General features: G+C 41.8%; 3 protein-coding genes across 4 annotated transcripts in view; 2 read left to right on the plus strand and 1 right to left on the minus strand.

Moving 5' to 3' along the window:
* Positions 1–10,000, plus strand: part of LOC138031474 (TNF receptor-associated factor 2-like) — a 527,459-nt gene that overhangs the window by 495,642 nt on the left and 21,817 nt on the right. Inside the window, exon 1 of one of the 2 annotated variants that reach the window (XM_068879169.1) lies at positions 9,200–9,336. The exons of the other annotated variant lie outside the window; for it this stretch is intronic. The gene's annotated coding sequence lies outside the window, so the exon portion shown is untranslated. Of the gene's footprint in view, positions 1–9,199; positions 9,337–10,000 lie in introns of those variants that run through there. 2 annotated transcript variants of the gene reach the window in all.
* Positions 1,844–3,782, minus strand: LOC138031523 (uncharacterized). Its single transcript, XM_068879210.1, has one exon. The coding sequence runs from the start codon at positions 3,568–3,570 to the stop codon at positions 1,921–1,923; it is 1,650 nt and encodes a 549-aa protein (XP_068735311.1). The 5' UTR covers positions 3,571–3,782; the 3' UTR covers positions 1,844–1,920.
* On the plus strand, positions 3,962–5,933 carry LOC138031533 (uncharacterized). Its single transcript, XM_068879218.1, has one exon. The coding sequence runs from the start codon at positions 4,145–4,147 to the stop codon at positions 5,780–5,782; it is 1,638 nt and encodes a 545-aa protein (XP_068735319.1). The 5' UTR covers positions 3,962–4,144; the 3' UTR covers positions 5,783–5,933.

Consider the following 10,000-nt stretch of genomic DNA (forward strand, 5'->3'; position numbering starts at 1 on the left):
TATATCTCAGCGGGGATAGCATCTGCACCAGGGGCTTACCACATGAGAGCTGGTTGATAGCTACATGTACATGTACTAGTTAGGACGCTCTACCACTGAGCTTAAGGAGACTTGAGGAAGCAAGGTTGCTTTAAAACTATAGGTTCATGTGACAATTCTCCCGCAATACTGTTAGGATCTAAATTGTCGATAATGGAGCATTTTCGCGATTGTACTAAAAGATATGTTATCTAGGATACAAGTTGCTTGGCAAAGGGAGAAACTGAAAAATCAGAGTCCTTGGCACCATTCGAAACTATTACCTCCGTAATACCAGTGCAATGCTGCGTAGCAAGCGTTCCTGTTCGACAGAAGAGCTTCGAAACGATTTTCCGCAAACTGGCCGCGCGAAAATTGGGGCAAGAGAGTGAGGAAACGCTTGCAAGAAGACCCCTTATTTTTGAAAAACGCCCACGTTTTAATGGTTGCCTTGACACACCCTGATTGACGTCTTATTAACAGATTAGCCAATAACAGATAACCATGTTAACACATGTTGACTTCGTCAAAACCAACCGACGCACCCCTCAAGGAAACACCGAGCGATCAATGTAGAATTTGCCAGTGTAATTTTAAAGTTAAATTTGTAACGGCAGCTTCTCAGCCGGGCACGACTGGTTATGTTTCTTCCGAGAATTTGTTTAAATCATCGAAAACAAATGAAACTTACGGAAAATTTTTAGCTGATATTTGCAGAGCGGTTGGTATAGAAGTTGTCGAAAACAAGAGCCAAGTTTCAGAACGTGTAAGCAATCGGTGAGCTCGTAAAATACGAAATTTAGATACATAACTCGTACAGAGTTCGAAGGGTAGTAAGGCCGTTACATGCAAAACTCCACAAGGGAGCTGAGTAATTGTGTTCATCTTGTCTCAATCCATGATATAGGACTCAAGTTTACATTGGGCAAGGTAAGCAGCGAATTTGACGAATACAGTTTATTTCCTTAATCTTGAAACGTATGGATTCTGACAGTTCGCAGGCATTTTATGAATTCATCCTGCGTAAATATTTCGCAAGCAAACGAAAAGCTTACTTCAGTCCAGTGCAAACTTTCGTCGATAATAAGCGCTGCCAACGGTTTTGTTAAATAACGAATCTTTTGCTTTTAGTGAATTATGGAAACGCTTAATTGTTCATAGCACCTTCAGCTGACGCGTAAATAATATTGAATTTCCCTAGATGGATATCGTCCAAGCAGTCCAGATTTTCATTTAAGGGCGTTCGCGCCCATTGCTACTGCGCATTTTTTCGCGCATGTCACGCACACGTCATGCATCGCAGACGACGAAGGTAAACACGATGCTAAAGGTGCAAACATTTTCCACAAGAATGGAACGTGAAAGCATGTGGCATCATGGGATAGCTGTGGACCCAGGTCTTCTCGGAAATGTCACGCAATGGCGTTACAGTGCGAATAGACAATCGCTTTGAGAACTTCGCAGCGATTTTACCCTCTTGAATGCTCGATGACCCCCATTTTTCTTTCCGTAGATCACTTCCTTTCCTGATTTTGTCCATTTTAACAAAAAACAAAAAAATCTGTACGTGAGAAGTTACAAATATTTCGTCTTTTATTATGCTCTCGTGCGACCAAAGTTTTTTTCTTAGACTAATGTGTATCGTTTTTCAAGGTCTATTTCACCTCAGAAAAAGACAAGAGCTGCAATAGTTTGTTTAGTTATATTAGTTATGTTGAATCGAGTACGTTTACCTGATCTAAATTTCACTAAAACTATAAAAGTTAGAGATAACAAGTTAAAGCGACGTTTCGGAGTAGACATCACTCCATTATCAAGGTAAAAATGTTCTATGATGCTAAAATTACAGTATTAAAAACGATTGACGCTAAGAATTAACATAATAAGCACGTGCGAAATTGGCTATAAGAATACTTTAGCACGAATGGAATCCGATTGCACATTGAGGCTAGGCTTAAGTGTTCTTATAAATAACATTTCAAACACTAAGCAATCAAATTTGTTTTTACATTTTTTGAGCACCTCAAAGCGTTTAAGCAGGTCCCGAGGGATCGACCCGTGTGCGTTCTTATAGTGTCTGGCAATAGCCGAGGACTGTTGCTTATGTCCCTTTACACGATTGTGTAAATGTCCGCGTGTGTAGCCTACATAACCTTCATCACAAAGGTCACATTGAAATTTATATACAACACACTGCTGATTTATGATCGGCGGCTTTGCCTCTTTCACTTTCAGTTCCTGTTCAATTTTTCTGCTGGTAAATACAGGCTGGATGGTTTTGTTTACTTTCAGGCTCAAATCCTTAAGTTGTTTTTTTACAAATTCTGCTGAGTTTTGGTCTTTAAATGGCAAGACTACTCGAACCATGTTATCCGTCTCTTGGGCTGTTGATAAAGGTCGCGGTTGGTCGCAGACCTTTGAGTCAACAAAGCGTTTGATAGTGGAATTTACGAGTTGTTTCGGGTACTTTAGGCGTGAGAAAACTGACTTCAAACGGTCACATTCGTCTGAGAAGTGTGACCAAGAAGAAGATAAACGGTGTGCTCGATCGAGCATAGTTCTCAGCAAGCCATTCTTGTACCGATTGTCAACATTGCTCTGAAAATGTAGCAGCAGACCTGAATTCGTGGGTTTTACGTAGACCTTTGTCTCTATCCGGGGAGATCGATTCAGTAACTGAGTTCCCAGAAATGGCAACATACCATTGCTTTCAGTTTCCATGGTGAATTTTACGGATGAATGTGCAAGGTTTAATGTGTCTAGAAAGCTAGATGCTGCCGCCATATTCGGCATGATGGTCAGGGTGTCGTCTACATATCTTCGATAGAACGAAGGGAGTTTTCCTTGTCGTTCGAGGTTTTCTTCGATTGAGGTCATGAAAACATTAGCGAGCAAGGGGCCAAGGGGAGAACCCATGGCCACACCATCAGTCTGTTCATACAAGGCTCCATTGAATTGGAAAAGTTGTTCTTTTGTAGCTACTCTGAGAAGGTCAACAAGGTCCATTTTCGTCAAATTCAAGTCGTACGTTACGTTAAACCAATTGTTGGTGAAAGCTCTGTTCGCGAGTATCTCTATCGTTTCATCCAAGGGTACGTTTGTGAACAGGGAAGACACATCATACGAAACCAGAATGTCACCGTTTGCTATTTCCATGTTTTGAATTTCGTTCGTAAATTCAAATATGTCAGATACTGTGTACCGATTCAAAGACAAAGGCTTAAGTTTAGTGTCAAGCCATTTAGCCAGCGCGTAGTTGTATGTTTGCTTTGCTGATAGAATAGGGCGCATCGCTAAGTTCTCCTTGTGTGTCTTTGGTAAGCCATATAAATGGGCTAATCTGGAGCCTGTAGGGCACACAGTCTCCGCAATGGGCTTGGGCAGAATTCGACGGACAGTAGAGTCTAAATCTTTCTCTTTCTTTAGAAGAGGGTGGTAATAAGTTGGTGGTCTACCTCTACTTGGAGGCCTTTCCAGGGGAACAGGCCGAAATTTACTTGCGTCATTGATGGAAGCTTCAGATAATAGGCGTAAATATTCGGACTTGTCCATTACGACCACTCCCGAACCCTTATCTGGTTTGGTAATGATGATGTCGTCGCGACGCTTCAATTGTTCGATGGCAAGCAGGAGTGTCTTGGGAGGTTTGTGTACTTTGCGCTGGATGTAGTTCAGTGCTACGGATCGTAGGGTTGCGGCCGCCAATTCTTTCAAATCATCACTTCCAAGATGAGGTTCAAGACACCAGTAAACCTTCTCGAAGCTTGCTTTCACTTCAATCGGTGAAACGGATGTGGACGAGCATATTCACAACATATCGTCCTACGAACTTTCTTTTTTCCAGAAACTGGTTTTATGTCGGGGTTTGAAATTCGCCTTTCCACAACGTGTGTCACCGATTGAAGTAAAAGCAAGCTTCGAGAAGGTTTACTGGTGTCTTGAACCTCATCTTGGAAGTGATGATTTGAAAGAATTGGCGGCCGCAACCCTACGATCCGTAGCACTGAACTACATCCAGCGCAAAGTACACAAACCTCCCAAGACACTCCTGCTTGCCATCGAACAATTGAAGCGTCGCGACGACATCATCATTACCAAACCAGATAAGGGTTCGGGAGTGGTCGTAATGGACAAGTCCGAATATTTACGCCTATTATCTGAAGCTTCCATCAATGACGCAAGTAAATTTCGGCCTGTTCCCCTGGAAAGGCCTCCAAGTAGAGGTAGACCACCAACTTATTACCACCCTCTTCTAAAGAAAGAGAAAGATTTAGACTCTACTGTCCGTCGAATTCTGCCCAAGCCCATTGCGGAGACTGTGTGCCCTACAGGCTCCAGATTAGCCCATTTATATGGCTTACCAAAGACACACAAGGAGAACTTAGCGATGCGCCCTATTCTATCAGCAAAGCAAACATACAACTACGCGCTGGCTAAATGGCTTGACACTAAACTTAAGCCTTTGTCTTTGAATCGGTACACAGTATCTGACATATTTGAATTTACGAACGAAATTCAAAACATGGAAATAGCAAACGGTGACATTCTGGTTTCGTATGATGTGTCTTCCCTGTTCACAAACGTACCCTTGGATGAAACGATAGAGATACTCGCGAACAGAGCTTTCACCAACAATTGGTTTAACGTAACGTACGACTTGAATTTGACGAAAATGGACCTTGTTGACCTTCTCAGAGTAGCTACAAAAGAACAACTTTTCCAATTCAATGGAGCCTTGTATGAACAGACTGATGGTGTGGCCATGGGTTCTCCCCTTGGCCCCTTGCTCGCTAATGTTTTCATGACCTCAATCGAAGAAAACCTCGAACGACAAGGAAAACTCTCTTCTTTCTATCGAAGATATGTAGACGACACCCTGACCATCATGCCGAATATGGCGGCAGCATCTAGCTTTCTAGACACATTAAACCTTGCACATTCATCCGTAAAATTCACCATGGAAACTGAAAGCAATGGTATGTTGCCATTTCTGGGAACTCAGTTACTGAATCGATCTCCCCGGATAGAGACAAAGGTCTACGTAAAACCCACGAATTCAGGTCTCCTTCTGCATTTTCAGAGCAATGTTGACAATCGGTACAAGAATGGCTTGCTGAGAACTATGCTCGATCGAGCACACCGTTTATCTTCTTCTTGGTCACACTTCTCAGACGAATGTGACCGTTTGAAGTCAGTTTTCTCACGCCTAAAGTACCCGAAACAACTCGTAAATTCCACTATCAAACGCTTTGTTGACTCAAAGGTCTGCGACCAACCGCGACCTTTATCAACAGCCCAAGAGACGGATAACATGGTTCGAGTAGTCTTGCCATTTAAAGACCAATTTGTAAAAAAACAACTTAAGGATTTGAGCCTGAAAGTAAACAAAACCATCCAGCCTGTATTTACCAGCAGAAAAATTGAACAGGAACTGAAAGTGAAAGAGGCAAAGCCGCCGATCATAAATCAGCAGTGTGTTGTATATAAATTTCAATGTGACCTTTGTGATGAAGGTTATGTAGGCTACACACGCGGACATTTACACAATCGTGTAAAGGGACATAAGCAACAGTCCTCGGCTATTGCCAGACACTATAAGAACGCACACGGGTCGATCCCTCGGGACCTGCTTAAACGCTTTGAGGTGCTCAAAAAGTGTAAAAACAAATTTGATTGCTTAGTGTTTGAAATGTTATTTATAAGAACACTTAAGCCTAGCCTCAATGTGCAATCGGATTCCATTCGTGCTAAAGTATTCTTATAGCCAATTTCGCACGTGCTTATTATGTTAATTCTTAGCGTCAATCGTTTTTAATACTGTAATTTTAGCATCATAGAACATTTTTACCTTGATAATGGAGTGATGTCTACTCCGAAACGTCGGTTTAACTTGTTATCTCTAACTTTTATAGTTTTATGTTTTAAGAAATCTCTTTTAATACAAATTTCACTAATGTATCTTTTTTATTGCTGACAGTTGTAAGCTAAGATCGTCTTAAAATGACCCAAGCTTCTAAAAGTGCCCCTCATGATCTCGAAAACGAGCACGGTGACCCCCCCCCCCCCCCTCCATGTTTTTTGCCTTTTTGGCAAAAGTAGATCATTGCCTTTCTGCCTGGCAAGTTTAACCCTTTGGCTACTAGAGATTTGGTTTTATCAACTGAGTTGATAATGTAAATTGGCCACCGTACAGAGATTCTAAAAGCTGACGTTTCGAGCGTTAGCCCTTCGCTCTGACGAAGGGCTAACGCTCGAAACGTCAGCTTTTAGAATCTCTGTACGGTGGCCAATTTACATTATCAACTCCGTTGATAAAACCAAATTTTTGTATACCACTTCCCCACCGACGCAGCACCGCAATTTCTTTAGAAACTATCCCCTTCATTTACTAGAGATTTGGCCGAAAAATACGTTTTGAAGCTAGTTGAAGGGTTGGTCACTGTCGTGCTGTTTAAGGGCTAAATCTCCCTATAAACCTGTTTCCAGGTTGTACACTCCGCGGCCTTTTCAGCCAGGTGCAAAATAAGCGCTTGCAAAGTTCAGGCATGCGCAGAGAGCAAAATTTCGACATTTTTGGGTTTAAAAGTAGCACACGACTTTCGACTTTCACTTTTCGCTTTCTCTCCTTCCCTCTCTTTTCACTTTCCTTGCCTCATTTTTTTTTTCAACTTGCTGGGCATTTGGTAGGCTTTATTTTGGTGGGAAGAGTTTCTGAGAAACCTTTCATCATCTTAGAATTAGGTGCTCAGAAAGGTAGGTGGGTAATGGAGCAAGCTTTTCATGGAGATTTTCAGGTCAGTGTTACATGGTTTTTCTGGCCGTTTCTCCAGTTTCCTTGACTGAATTGTGCTCATTCTGGTATAGTTTGAAAGATCTCTTCTCCCTGCACAAGTTAGTGGACAAAGCTGTTCCTGACCGTTAAAAGTGATGACGTCACAAGGGGTAGATGGGACCGTGGATAAAGCTGGACGTATTTTGCAAGATAGTAATCAAAGGGTTAAAAGAAATCTGTACGTGGGAACGTTTTGGGCGCGAACGTCCGTAAAATCATTCTCATAGAATTTACTTCAACCACTTACTTGTGGAATGATCGCGTATGATGCTTTGAAATGGAGAAATCACGATGACACTCGAGAAGCCTGTTCTTCGTTTTCTGTTATTTCGAACTCCGCACATTACGACAAACATCTGAAAAATTAAGCTTTTTCCGAATCCTGTTGGCAAAACGGCCATTACATCTATACAGTTAAAGAGATGGCGCAATGACATTTCTTGTTCCCTTCTCAATGTAAAACCAAGACCCGCTTCGCTCAGCTTCAACACACGATTCAAAACCTTCCTCATCTTCCACCATTGTCTTTGTCACGCTAGAAGTAACAAGAAATAGTTTTCTCGAAAATTTCTCACCTGTCAATCATGGTGCCGCACCAATCAGAATCCCCGTTCGTGGGCGAACGGGTTTTTTCAAAATAGGGAGTCTTCTTGCAAGCGTTCCCTCAGCCTCTTCCCCCAACTTTCGCGAGGCCAGTTTCCGGAAAATCGGTTCGAAGCTCTTCTGTCGAACAGGAATGCTTGCTACGCAGGCTAATTGAGCTTCTCGAACTCGCTTGGGATCTGGGTCGTTTTAATTCATCTAGGTTGTGAATGGACAATGTGTCTCGTGCGCTTCAATTTTATCACTCAAATTAGTAAAGTGAAGTAGACGAATTCATTTCCTTTTTTGTTTCCACTTCCTTGAGAACATTCTAAGGTACCGGTAAGTTGGCTCATCTGTGCTTTTGGTCACAACAGCAATTAGAAGTCACATTTCCTTGACCAACAAGCGAGCCGTTGTCATGCTACCATATTACATACATGGTCAGGTCTTGGAACATGTAACCTCCTATGATTATCTGGGTGTTAGATTAACGAGCAAGTTAAATTGGAAAGAACACTGTGATAAAACTTCCAACAAAGCCAATAGGTCTCTTGGGCTGGTTAAACGAACTTTAAAACCGTGTACGCCTAAAGTCAAGGAAAGAGCCTACAAAGCACTTATTCGACCTTTACTAGAATATGCAAGTGCTGCCTGGAATCCACACACAAACAGGGACACTGAAACTATCGAAAAAGTCCAGCGGCGGGCTGCTCGTTTCGTCGCGCATGATTACATGAGATCTACAAACTCACAAGATCTTGTAAATCAACTTGGTTGGGACTCCTTGGAATCCAGACGTTTGCTGGCCCAAGTGACTCTTTTCTACAAAATTAAAAACAATCTCATAGATCTTGAATTCCCATCTTCTATCCAACCAGCTCCTAGATCAAGGATCCAACATGCTATGCTCCAGCCCTACTCAAGTGCTCTGGCACACAGTTATTCTCCGTTTGTACGAACTGTTCGGGTATGGAACAAACTGTCAACTCAAACAATCCAAGCTAAGAACATTACTTCTTTTAAGTCATTAGCCATGTGGGACATTCAGAATATGAAGACCCCGAACCACCTGAAAAGACTTTGAACTATTTACATTTACTGTTTCTTTTTGACTTGATATATTTATTGTGGATTATTATTATTTAATTCGTTACTTTATATCTCCTAGTGTTAGCCCAGCTATTTGGGAGTATAAGTTCCAAGTTCCAAGTTCCAAGTACAGTGAATCAAGATATAACAAAGGACAAAGTTTACTCATGCCACGGACATCAACTCGCTCTTAGCCAGTAATGTTTAAACTGTCGCCATTAAAGATATGAAGACGAACACAACAGAGCCGGTTTATAATAGCCGACGAGATCGGGTGAGGAGGACTTTGAATGCCAATTGAAGTCAGTAGCCTTCGGCCGTTTACCGTTCATTTAGTTTGTGCAATGTTGAGACACCGTATGTAACGTCTCTGTTGCTGACATATGTTAGGTCACATGATTTCTGGGCGTTCTCAGCAAGGCATATCACATGAGTCAAGATAAAGTCGCAGGTTACTTCAGTTGTGAATGGGTCATACAAATCGCGCAAAAAAATTACTTGTTGCTGAATAAATCGTATTTATTCTTTCCTGTGACGTTTTCGTCCTATGTCGTTCCATACTGAGCTACCTTTTTATTCTAGTCTGCTCATTGCGACTGACAGCGACGTTTTAGCAGTGACAATAAGCTCTTAAATAATCTTTACGCTAAAAGCAACACGTGACATCACGTGACAGAGTGACATTAAAACGACAGTGACTTCTAGACTGTTAAAACATAAATTATCGCTTTGCAGCAACGAAACTTCCTCTGGTGAGCCACTGGTGAACTGCAAGAATCATAGGATGAGAGTTTAGAGCTGTCGCAGTTACCGTAAGTATTGGGTATGAGCTCACGCTCTAGGGAAAGCATGCACCTGATCCAATGTCACGTTGCTGCTGTTATTGATCATTTGTAACGTGTTCCTTGGTTTTTGGAACATTATCACCGTTGATAAATGTTGAAGCAGATGATAAGAAAACACTTGCGTTCGAGAAAATGGCAGTTTCGCTCCATAAGGAATTACAAATTCACAACCTAAAGATGCTAAAACTAGAAGAGGGTGGAGATTTATCAATGCTAGTTCCGCGGAGTCGACCAAAAAGTGACACAAACGCACGTTTTGTGACATATTGCTTCTCTGGTTACATTCATAAGCCACAATAGCATAAGCCCGTGAAGTACAGAGAAATTAAAAGTTTTATATTTGAACTGCGGATAGATTCTTATGCCTTAAAATGGCCAAAAACAAGCCCATCATTTTTTAAACAAACAGCCACGAAATCAGATCAGAATGACTTTTCATTCCAGCGTGGAAACCAAAGTGGTAATTACGAATCGTTCACCGTGTCAGTTTTAGTATAGCGTGACAAGCACGAAACTTGTTATATTTTAAACACAGACGTCATCTTAGACTGCGCCGAGAAAGATCGCAATACGAGAGAAAGAAGCCAGACAATTTTTCGTTTGGTTTGCCCGCAGAAATATCTGTCAGGGT

The sequence above is a fragment of the Montipora capricornis genome, chromosome 2, assembly GCF_036669925.1.
Source record: "Montipora capricornis isolate CH-2021 chromosome 2, ASM3666992v2, whole genome shotgun sequence".
Taxonomy (NCBI): Eukaryota; Metazoa; Cnidaria; class Anthozoa; order Scleractinia; family Acroporidae; genus Montipora; species Montipora capricornis.

Excerpts from the sequence above, each read along its gene's own strand:
- LOC138031523 (XM_068879210.1), bottom strand. The coding sequence starts at position 3,570 with ATGGACAAGTCCGAATATTTACGCCTATTATCTGAAGCTTCCATCAAT.
- LOC138031533 (XM_068879218.1), top strand. The coding sequence starts at position 4,145 with ATGGACAAGTCCGAATATTTACGCCTATTATCTGAAGCTTCCATCAAT.